The following is a 12,741-nucleotide window of genomic DNA, read 5'->3' as shown; positions in this document are numbered from 1 at the left end:
TCGACCGTGCGTCTTACAAGAGCTTTCGAAACAACAGACGACTAGATATTGAAAAATTAGTTGTATTGCTTAACCTTGATCGCAAGATCGCACTAGTTCAATTATACCTCCTAACAGCTTATGAGATATGGTACCTATGTATCGTTGCCGACAGCTAGGTACCTGCCTAATAATAAAGAAGTAACACCTATGCAATTACTTCCTCTTCAGCCATGTAAAAATGCTTGAGCCATATAAACATATATTACCTATAATACTAGCTTATGCCCGCGACTTCATCCACATGGACTACACAAATTTCTATCCCGTTTTTCCCCTTTAGGCATTGAATTTTCAGAAATCCTTCATAATAGCTATCTGCATGCCAAATTTCAGCCCTAGGTATGTCTAGTAGTTTGAGCTGTGCATTGATAGATCAGTCAGTCAGCTTTTCCTTCTATACATTATTAGTTAGATTGCTACTCAATTGGAAAGAAAATCATCATTATTACAATAAATAATTATTTAATCTAAAAAGTAATGAGTAACATGGCAGACATTGAGATATAAACTTGAAAAAGTTTGACTTTTTCTTGTATCTTTTGTAATTCTGATCATTTAAGAGTATTCAAGAGTTCTGAAAAATTAAATAGACTAAAATAGAGAAAGTTGCATTCTGTAGGTAGTATTCTGAGAAATTCATTCAAATATTACATCACATAAAAGACATTTGTTATGTTTTAAAACCATAACTAGATACTTGCTCAGTCATCCGATGAACATCAAAATTTTCTACAATGCAATCAAACTTTTAGGTGTTCAATTGTTATCCGTGTCGTCTTATTTTTATCAAAACGAAATTTCCAACATCATGTTATAGTGACAGTATTTATCAACGAAAGTTTCATTCAATGCAAGTAGGTAACGACAGCAAAACAAGAATATTATCACAATACATATAAATAGATAATAGAAAACTTAACACGCCTCAACAGCTATTAGAAGAACAAACAACCGCTTCATACACTACGAATAGCCTGCAGTTGCTGTTATTATATTTGTGTTACTATTCTCGACTCTTAGTGGACGTGTTCACACTCGCTACCAATTACTGACACTAAATCATAACATTCAACATAAACATCCTTTCCTAGCAGTTAAAAACTGAAAACACCAAATACAACTCGCTGACAGCCTGTAGCGAGCTAATAGTCGATCAATCTATAAATATAGATCAAGAATAGATGAGTCTCCTTTGCACTTGTAATATTCGAGGTATCAGACACAGAGTACACTGAATAGGGAGAGTTATTAGTGTGCTGTAGTTTTTAGAAGGTTTTTGTATGTACGATATCATGGGATCAGTCTTCCGGCAATGAGCATTGGACAGATTTTTCACATTTTACGATCGGCAGTGATTCCATCTAAGATATCACAATATGGCGGAAAGCCATTCCTACTCTTATTTTGAATACTAATGTACACTGATAAAAAGTCTATGTTTTGACATCGTCATTTAGCCTAAAGAAGATCCACCGCGACTTTTTGCAGCAATATATAGTACTACTATACGCTACTACAGCCGCAAAAAGGTTGCTGAGCAGAGTAGACTATATTTACCATGTAAGAATTCTGGTAGCTTGCTGATGGATGAAGAAGGTTAGCCTTAATAAATAAAGCAATTTTTATAATAAACACGCTTGGTAAAATTACAAAATCAACATGTTCGTAGGTACACTACGGTGCAGTGGTCAGGAAGGAAGAAATGGGGCGCTACCACGGCAATTTTGCTATGCTAATTAAAGTTAAATTTTTATGTTGAACGCAACAGTCGCGGTGCAATAGCGATTCGTCGCTGGCCCAAGTACCTTCTCTGCCCACGATTCCGTATCGCGACTATCGCGATCAAGAATTGCCTTGCCAAGATACGCGCGGCTGTATGGCTACAAAAAGTCGCCGCGCCGTGGGTGTTGTCTCTAATATGTTTATAAACAAACTAATGCTAAAAAGGCTAAGCTTTGTCTGATCCATGTAAATAATGATGTTGTTTAAAAAGATAAACGACGGCAAAAATGTCGCGAAGAGCTTGTGATCTGTCCAAAATCTTCCAACTCTCGATACTGCACTGAAGAAAATCACAGGGATTTTTCCCTAAAGATAAATAGTCTACAGTTGTCTGTGGTTTGCGCCCGTTTTAAGTTTAAAATACGAACTTACTGACAGGCTACGGCGAGCTAATAGTCATAATCTGTTTATATTTTTTTCCGACGCTTCAGATATTTATTTACTCGGCACACTACCCGTATGAGAATGTTTACGCATCAATTTAAATCGGTTCTTTGTTCAGAAATACTCGTAAGTATCCTTACGATACTAGTAGGCGATATAGTTAGGTACAAGGTACCTATTACTGTTAATAAAAGTAGTGTTTTTTTTTGTTTACCGCAAGTATTGCTTTTAAAGATGTTGCCTCTATGAGATTTATAGTTATTTAATCGTAGACTAATGATCAAATTATTATTACCTAATGAGTAATGACAAATCTGTGTAGAAGTAAAGTAGAATACATCCGTAACGAGCTTGTTTTCCTTTGATTCATGTTTGAGTCCTTCACTCTCGCAATATATTATTCTAAACCATGAACTGATGCAAATATACGTAAGTATATTTAAAATTGCTTATTTCAAGTGATTTTATTTTATAATTAGCTCAATTATTATAGTTAGTACATCAGAAAAATATATCGTCAGCTTAACCAGTAGGTACTTTATCAGTTAAAAAATATCTAGTTGTGAAAGTCCATTATAACAATTACCTAATATTTAAATCCCTGGTAACTACGAGACATTTCCTTTTCATAATATCCTGATCTCGGAAACACCATGTCTGTATTATTCAAAACAACGAAGCTCTGTCTTAAAAAATGGCTCAGAAATCGGTAGACAAGGTAAAACAAACGCTCCTAATCTTATCTATAGTAAACTCAAACGCAGTAGCAGTTTGTCTTGGGTTCAGTACAAACATGATAAATGATTTCGGTTAAAAAAAAGCGTTGCTCTATTTTGTAAACGAGTTCCGGTCGGTAGGTGACGGATTCATTCCTTGATTAAGTTATAATACCTATTCACCTTGAGAAGTACCTGGAGAAGAAGAGAAACCAACATTATTGACTGTCCAGATAATCTACTAATCTATTTCTTAATTTATCTATTTTAAAATTAGAAGCACTAAACTGAACCAAAAAATATAAAAGACAGACTTCACATAATTAAAAACAATGTTTAATAAAACAGCAAAGAAAAATTTAATTGCAACCAAAAATTAGAAGGCACATCGAGAGTAACAATAAAAAGTGAAAGCAAAGCCACGTTTAAGCGTGCCATAAAAATAAAAATTAAATAAAAATGCTTGGGGTGGAAAAGTTTCGGAGTGTAATTTTGCCGTACAATAATTATTTCTTGTTCTGGCCATATTCTCTTAATGTTACCTGTCCCTAGGCTATTAACCTAAACCAAACAGCAATGAAATATTATGTCGGTGCTCGTAAAAATATTTCAAATTATTTTTTTATAATTATTTCCTTACGTTCTACATTTCATTTACCTAATGTACCTAACAATCTTAGCGATAACGAAATATTTGCATTAGCTACACAACTTTTTAAATTTCTGATAAAACAAGCTAGACTTCGGTAAGTATAATAATAAAATATGTAAAATATCCAAAGATGATATAAGTAACTATGCTTACAAAACAAATATAAAATTGAAAAATCATGATTTATTCTTATGAATGTGTATATCCACACCAATCTACTTGAAGTTAATCATAGTTTATAAATTGCATTGTATAAACCAGTATCCAAATTGTTACGAATAAATGTAATAGACCTCTCACAATCGTAACAGCATTTTATTTATTGGAAGCACAAAGAAATCATAAGCCAATAAAGCAAGTCACCGCAGTCAGGTAGCGCGTACGTTTCAATTTCTCGAGGCATTTTATTTACAAAACTAATTATGTTTGTCTGATAGGGTATTAAACAGCTCCGGGTACCTCTTGATTCGATGACAGTTAATAAAGACATTCCAAACAAATTTAAAATCAGACTATTTCATCTCTGACTTCGTTTGATAATGAAGAAATGTTATTATGGTCTATTTATTTCGTATTAGAGATTGTGATTTAAAGCTGGTCTATTTAGACAAGTTATTAACCGCTACTCTGTTATCCTCTTTATGTTTTTAAGTGTTCATTAATCTGAATCTTCATTTTATCGACAAGTGCATCATCAGCTCAAAGGTTCACGTAGTCCATTTCCACTGACCGAAACTTTGAATTGTATTTTTTTCAATGTTTGCTGCGTGTAACTAGATCTATTTTTGTAGATTAAGATGTCCTTATCAAACATTGGTACAAAACTTCAGGAAATGATAAAACACGACCATGAAATTACATACTTAGTACGAACATTCAGAATGTAATGTGTGTTAAATACAAGAAGAATCATCAAAAGCCCCCTATTCATAAAAGGATACTTTAATAAAATGATAGACGTAGTTTGACAAACTCAAAGTATTTTACGACTGAGCGCGTTGAAGTAATCTAAACAGTAGCGATAAATAATACTTCCCCGCCTAATTCCCAAGTTTAAGAAAGAAAGACGTTTTTATATTGTACTTTTTTTAATTTTTATTACTGTTGGCACGAACTTTGTCGGCACGCCACGTGGTTCAGATAATTGAAATGTCCAAACATTGGATTTATGTTGCTATGTTGACTCTACATCTTTGTTATTACCAACACGAGCACCTACACTTTTAACTATTGTGATAATATAAACTACTACTAGAATATCAATACAGACTCGAGATATTTTCTCTACAATAAATTTCTCAAGTTCACAAAATAATAAACAAAACCTATTCACTGAAGTAGGTATATTTCAGTGGAAATCTATAGGTAGGTACCCTACAACGTAACTTGAAATAATTCGTGAAACTCTTTATTTTTAATCGAATAAAAGAAAATTGAATCAACTTTTCGATCCCAATTCCAGCAGCAAAGCAAATGCTATTATTTCCTAAACAAACCCTTATTACAAATATAATACTGTAAAAGCGGTCCCGGCATCCCTCCTACCAACACTAGGGCAACACAATCAGCCCTCAAGGGACAAGCTCGCGTAATTAGCGGCTGTTCATTTCTTAATTTCAATATTTAATTACAAAGGAAACTCGATGACTGCTTAGAAGAAAGAGACGTCATCTTCAGAAAGTCTCCAATCGGGTTTGTTTTATTCGTTTAGAATTAAGTAGTAGATACTTTGGCTTCTGTATTAATTCTTTGCATCTTTGTCTACATTAACATCAAAGGGTTGAAACAAAAATGTTGTTCAGTCTGTTCAATTGTTACTTATTAAGTACAAAATACTAATTTAACTTTCCTAAATAATAACCTTTTTTGTATTATTTTAAGTCCTGACAAGACAATTTTTTCTGAAATTAATAAACGCACGAATAAGTTTTACTTGGAACGTTAGATAATAATATTATATTAATTATTATTATTTTTCCCTATAGACTCACGTCGACAGTCAACACTGAAATCCTTTCATGCATTATTGAATTATAAGTTAACCCATGCAAAATATATGTACGTGTTTCTCTTTTGGGGTATGATATTATCTTCAATGTAACTTTATCTCTTTCACTGAAGAGCCTTCTTACGATTCCCTTTGTCGTAACTCTATTGTCAGTCTGGTAATAGCTCCCGTCATATTGTCGTTTTATTTCATGTCTCCCGTGCCTTTATGAAATTTTCTTTTTAACTATTACTTACCAGATTTCAAACCTTCCTAGATAGGTATTTATTTGTCTGCAAAGCTAAAATTAGTCTTTTATTTTAAACCCCAGCTCCGTATTTTTTATGAAATCAGTAGGTACCTACGTCAAAGCAAGAATTAATTTCCCTTTGTGGCTAGATGTTTTTCATTTCCCACTTTTCATTGGGCCGGTTGTGCGTTTGGCACGTTTTGTTTTGTATCTTTGACGGCCGCTGGTTCGGACGCAACCATTCACGCCGACTGTATTGGCGACTGTTGTGTAAAATTATACAATTTCTGGACAAGTGACCAAGCCACGCGTCTGTATTGCTCTGTAACGCCCTATGACATATTTTGATTTAGATTGAATAAAATTACTGACTTTACAATAAAGCCACTCGCTAGCAAATATAAATAAGAATTAAATTATGGAAAGTAAAAATTGAATTGAATTTGTATCATTATCCCTTTGTGAAAAACTAGCCGACCCGCCTCAGCATTATTCCGTTTGTATTCCTGAAAATCCTTTCTTTGTGAAGGTCTTACTTAATTGATAAAATATACCTAGGTGTAAAATCTTGAATTTCTGGACCAAGCGGTTTCATATGTACATTGTACCTACATTATAGCAATAACCGTAAAACAGTGGCCTATATTTTACTGTAAAGGAACAACCACAATCGAAAAAACTAAAGTAAGTAAGTAAAACAAATTAACAATGCATCAGTCATTCTGCAAATTAATATTAGAACCGGGCGCAGATCCTGGCGCCAAGTTTTTTTGCTCCCAACCAACAAAATGATTAAAAGAAATTAAAATTTTGGACCCGTAGCGGATATAACACAAACCCGCTCCGCTTTGGGATAGGTACGTTTCTGTTTTGTGTCGCTTTTAAAAGTTTAGTAATAGTTTTCATTTACAGTGATATGGTTCATCATCACTAACAATCGGAAACCTCTGCTACCGTTCCCGTCCGTTTGTTATATTTTTTATCTCTAAACGGCCTTTGAAGATTAAAAAAAAACTAATTGCTACCTGGCTGGCAACACATTTCGTTGGCTTCTAAATTAAATTGATCTAACTCAGTCAGGCATCAGATATTGTCGAGTCATATATAAGTCATATGCCAACACCGGCTTTTACCTATTTTTGGATCGAAAAAAAAAACGATTCCGTGTTTTTCATCAACGACCATTAAAAATAAATTGTGTTATTCTAATGTGCAGGATACATTTTTAATTATTATGAGTTAAAAATATCTACTTACTGATCAAGATTTTGTAAATATGTTTTAGTAAAAATTGAACATTCGAATTTAGCACTGAAAATTCATACAGTTATATTGCTAATTCAGTACCTAAATGGTAAATTATTTTGACGATTCAAAAGCAATTGTAAAAGTTTATTTGTATAAAATTATATTCTCTATTGAGATAATCAGCTTTTTCAAGGAATTTCAACTACAACATAAGTTCTTTAATTTGAGTCTACCTATACCCACTGTACAATTTTACAACTCTCTATCTGAAATCGAGTTTTCCTAACCATTGGTTTTTGTGCCCTACTAGTAATTTTGACAAAAGAGTTTAATGACAACAAACCTCTTTCAATTCATTTTTTCTCATTATGCAACATTTTGGCAATGCTTTGTGCTTTCAAGCAAAAAATGTATAAAACCCAGCGCAGTCTCTTTTTAATAAAAAAACTAGTTGACCGATTCACCCACACTTTTCGCTTCTCTATCTCTAGTCTTGAAAGTAAAATTTATAGAGTGTAAGTAATTTTACTAATTATAAGTGTAAAAAAATAATTATTGTATCTAAGTATTTTTTAATATTTGTTTAGTAAATAACACTGGCCCACCATGGCTTCATTTGGGCAGAATTTCTGAAAATCCTCTCTTATTGGGAGTTGGTTAGAGAAATCGATTTACCTAATTCTGTGGATACAGCTTTTAAGTACCTAGCATAGAACGTGGTATGTGCTTTAATATAAAACCCAGCCAAGTGCGAGTCAGACTCGAGCACCGAGGGTTCCGTACCGTTGCACAATAAATCAAAAAAAAAATTATCACTATTAAGTACATATTTTTATTTCATCATCATCATGATCAACCCATCGCCGGCTCACTACAGAGCACGGGTCTCCTCTTAGAGTGAGAAGGGTTTTGGCCTTAGTCTACCACGCTGGCCATGTGCGGATTGGCAGACTTCACATACCTTCGAGAACATTATGGATAACTCTCAGGCATGCAGGTTTCCTCACGATGTTTTCCTTCACCGATAAAACAAGTGATATTTAATTACTTAAAACGCACATAACTCCGAAAAGTTAGAGGTGCGTACCCGGGATCGAACCTCTGACCTCCGATTAGGAGGCGGACGTCCTAACCACTAGGCTATCACAGCATTTTTTATTTTATTTACTATGCATAAAAATAATTAAAATCTGTTTTAGAATGTACAGGTAATATCATACCATACCCCACTTGGTATTATCTTACTTTGAAAATTAAAAATATTTGTTCATGAACTAATATTTTTGACAGACACGACAGACGGACAGACAGACAGACAGATAGACAGACCGACAACGAAGTGATCCAATAAGGGTTCTTTTTTCCTTTTGAAGCACGGAACCCTTAAAATTATAAAACACAAGGAATTTACATAAACACTCATGTTAAATTTCATTTTGGATAAGAAATACGAAAATAAAATTAACAAAAACCGACTGACCAAAGATTTGAAACAGAATACAGTCTCGGACGTGTTATCGTTTAGCATGAAAATAATCGTTATGATTTGTTAAATTGATTTTTTTAGAAGAAAAACCCGGTTAAATGCGAGTTGATCTCGCAAACGAAAGGTTCCGTACCATCGTACAATATATAAAACTCTTCTTTTTTTTTTTATGTAACCACAAATTCACGGTTTTCTTAGTTTTCTCTTTACTTGTGTTATACGACATTGCTACCTGCCAAACTTCATGATTTTTTGGCAACGAGAAGCACCTATATCCTATAGGTTTTGAATCCCTAGACGGATATTCACAGACAGACAGCGAAAAGGTTCCGTTTTTCTCTGGAGATCCAGAACCCTAAAATAAGCTGTATAAGATACAAGGAAATCATCAATTCCGTCAGTTATGACTTTCGCAATAAGTATGTAATCAATTACGAAGTTATTTTCCAGGATCATCAGAGTAAACGATATCCGTGATGGAGCTATATAAGCAATTTGTTCTATTACTAATACTCTAGTACTAGTATATATCAGTACCCTTATTATAAATGCGAAAGTGTGTTTGTTTGTTGGTTTATTGGTTTGTTGGTTTGTCATTCAATCACGTCGCATCGGTGCCATGGATTGATGTGATTTTTTGCATGGGTATAGATAAAGACTTGGAGAGTGACATAGGCTATTTTTATCCCGGAAAATCAAAGAGTTCCCACGGGATTTTAAAAAACCTAATTCCACGCAGACGAAGTCGCGGGTATTAGCTAGTAATATTATAAATGCAAAAGTGTAGTTGTTTGTTAGTTTGTCCTTCAATCATGCTCCAACAGAGCTACAGATCGACGTGATTTTTTGTATGGGTGTAGTTAAAGACCTGGAAGTGACATATTCCGGAAAATCAAAGAGTTCTCGTGGGATTTTAAAAACTAAATACACGTGCACGAAGTCGCGGACATCAACTAGTTGATTCATAAATCATAAGCTAACAAAATCATAAGCTAATAAAAGAACCAAAGAAACAGAATGGTTTCTGAATTATAGAATATCTATCGGTATAGATTTCAATACTTGTGGGAATTTTAAAATAAACAAAAGTTTTTCATAAATCAAGATCGTAATAGTTACAGTCTGAGTACATCTGAAAATCTTTTGTTTGATCAGACTCAAACGTCTGGATGTTTAAAACAGAAGTTCATAATAAAATATGAAGAAAAAACACGTTAAGTCCTTTTGTATCGACCGCTTCTGTTTGTAACGAACTATGAATGAAAGCTCTTGATACTTCAAATTCAGAATTTACGTCCGCGTAAAATTATTTTCATAGTAAAATGTTTAAAATAAATTACCCGTTGTAAGCTGTTGATGTATTGTTTTTATCGCTTGATCTTCGCCAATTAATAGACAATGTTAAACCAACCACAAAAAATATAAATAGAACGCTCGAAGGGCTGCAGTGTAATACGTTAATTGCATTTATTTTATACTGAATAAAGAAAAAACAGTTAGTAGCCATGAATAATGTCTATACATTTTATTAAATGCCAGCTCCACCGGTTTTATTGTCGTGCCAAGAGGTTTAGATGTAACTTTGCAGATCAATAGCTTTAACCATTAGCTAATTAATTTCTACATAAATTATGCAGCTCATATATTTTAATTTACCTGAGAAAATATGATTCATCCTTGATAAAAATTCCGTTAGTTCTATTATTCATTGCTTTTTATAAACTGATGATAAGATATCTTGATGTACAGAACATATTATTCTACTAACTAAGTTGTGATTAGAAGTAAACAGGACTGCTGAATAAAATTAAAGTTATAGTGTTAGTGTACCATTTCAGTTAACTTTACACACTATTTTTAAATATTATTTATTTATAAAATTTCTATATCTATCTTCTATCAATCTATACTTATAATAAAACTGTAATTGGACGATTTCTGTACATTAAATATATTTTGAAAATTTTAATCGAAGGAAACATTATTATCGATATAGAACCCGAAACAATTTTTTTTTATTTTTGTCTGTCTGTATGTGTGCGCTCACGCGAAAACTCCTGAATGTATTTAAATGAAATTTGCTACAATTTTATTATTGTAGCTGATACTAAGGGTCAACATTATAAGGTAGTTTTTATCCCGTAAGTAGGTAAATTCTTTTAGCTAGGTATATACATAGTCATATTTTGTCCATATCACTACCCATATTATAATTATTGCTAAAGTATGTTTGTTTGTCTTTCGGTCACGAGCAAAGCAACGGATCGACGTGATTGTATGCATGAGTATATTTAAAGACCTGGAGAGTGACATAGGGTACCTAGACCTACTTACTTTTGATTCCGAAAAATCAAAGAGTGCCCACAGGATTTTTAATACCTAAATCCACGCGGATGAAGTTGCGGGCATCATCTAGTACATCTATAAATAGCCTTCGTAGCATATTACTTCTTCTCTATAACTTTTGGCGGTAGTTTATATTTTGACACTGAATATAAGTACCTATTAACAATTTTATCAAGTATCAAAATGACTGAATCACGCTCCAATTGCAGACGAAACGTACTTTATAATAACTCCCTGAGATTTGTTTTGATAATACATCATAAAACTATTAAATATTGGATCGCTGAGTGAGAATACCCAAACTGTTTTACATTTCAGCACAAGTGATAACCGACGAGCGGGCGTGGATATTGTTAACACAAACAAAAGAACTCAGTTCCTTTCTATTTACCGCGACTGCATAAGCCCTGCATGCCCGGATTGGATTGATTAGTTCTCACCAACGTTATGAAGTTTCAGAACATCAATAAGTTTATTACTTGAACCCAGATATAGCACCGATCGTGGCGTAATCGGTTTGTTATTTCAGCGTTTAGACGATGTTTGAACCTTGTTTTGTTTTCTCGGAGGCATGTGGGAATCATTCTATTGTGTTCTACATCCGGGTTATGATTGGCTCTTTTAAATTTAATTTTGGATTGGTCGACTTTGAATTTTTAAATATGCCTACTAGTACTATGACTTTGAGATGTTTACTTAACTAAAGCACACAAGGTATCTTGATAGTTTGATACATGGGCCATTTCAGATCGCTATCACCGCAGGGAAATTTAAAAAGGTGTATTACTTAATTAAAGTCTCATTTCTGTTCTTTAATTTAATCGCTTATTGAATCGATTTTGTGGCGACTATCTTAGTCAAACTTTGAAGTTCGGTAAAGTAAAGTCCTAAGTAGTGTTATGCTAAAATTCCTAGTGTGAGTAGAAGCCTTATTTATGTCAACTCAATCAATGAACCAAAAGCTTAATTTGCTGTAATCCGCTGAAACAGATCGAATCTGTATGATGCAACATGAAGCATGCGAAATGCACCGCCCGCCCTCCCACTGCTAACCATGCAGGATAAGCAGCCACTCGGCAAGCAATACGCACCACCACCACGCAGCACCACACAAACCCCAAAACACACTTGACGCACGTTTCGCCCCTACAACGGAGCAGCTTTGCAAGCTTTGCAAAGCTTTGCAATTAGTGTGCATTGTAAGGACTGTAGTACGGAACACTCGGTGTGCGAGTCTGACTCCCACTTGGTCGGTTTTTCTATTTACAAGTGGGTATAGGGTTCTGTATCTAGAGGATATAGGATTTACTCAGTACTGACCTTAATAAATGCATTTGTTCTTATTGTAAATTACAAATTTTGAGGCAAAGATAAATCACCTTAAATGCTCCTTCATCTTTCATTCCCCAGTACACTATCTACAGCACTTGACAAGCGTTAGCATCCAACTTCCGTTCCCAGCCTACGCTTATCTTGAGCAAATATAAAATTAAACTAATGTAGTACTAACAAGAAAAATATGTCTTTCTTTTCATCTTATGTAATGGTGTAAATACACCTGACGTGTTTGTACTAGCCGGCAATGAAAAAAATCTTAGAATACACATGTCTAGATAGGCCCTTTGAATTGATAAACTTGCCATAAACAGTTAAAGAATTCATGAACAACTCACATAGACAGTTGTCTTATTTCTTAAGTTGGTTCTGTGAAAATAAATTGGTATCAACATAGTTAAACACTTATTATTATATTCTATAGCTATAACTTATGCTCACGACTTTGTTCGCGTAGGCTAGACAAATTTCAAACCCTATTTTATTGAATTTTCAAAAATCCTTTCTTAGTAG

At 33.8% G+C, this 12,741-nt stretch overlaps 1 protein-coding gene across 9 annotated transcripts in view; it reads right to left on the bottom strand.

Moving 5' to 3' along the window:
* Positions 1–12,741, bottom strand: part of dac (dachshund family transcription factor) — a 203,302-nt gene that overhangs the window by 123,279 nt on the left and 67,282 nt on the right. For 3 of the 9 annotated variants that reach the window (XM_069500182.1, XM_069500184.1, XM_069500183.1), the window contains exon 3: positions 3,108–3,119. The exons of the other annotated variants lie outside the window; for them this stretch is intronic. In XM_069500182.1, coding sequence (XP_069356283.1) covers positions 3,108–3,119 — 12 coding nt within the window. The remainder of the gene's footprint in view (positions 1–3,107; positions 3,120–12,741) is intronic. 9 annotated transcript variants of the gene reach the window in all.

Source organism: Maniola hyperantus, chromosome 8 (assembly GCF_902806685.2).
Source record: "Maniola hyperantus chromosome 8, iAphHyp1.2, whole genome shotgun sequence".
Classification (NCBI taxonomy): domain Eukaryota; kingdom Metazoa; phylum Arthropoda; class Insecta; order Lepidoptera; family Nymphalidae; genus Maniola; species Maniola hyperantus.
The sequence above is the reverse complement of the archived record's forward strand: the minus strand, read 5'-3'. Positions and strand labels throughout refer to the sequence as shown.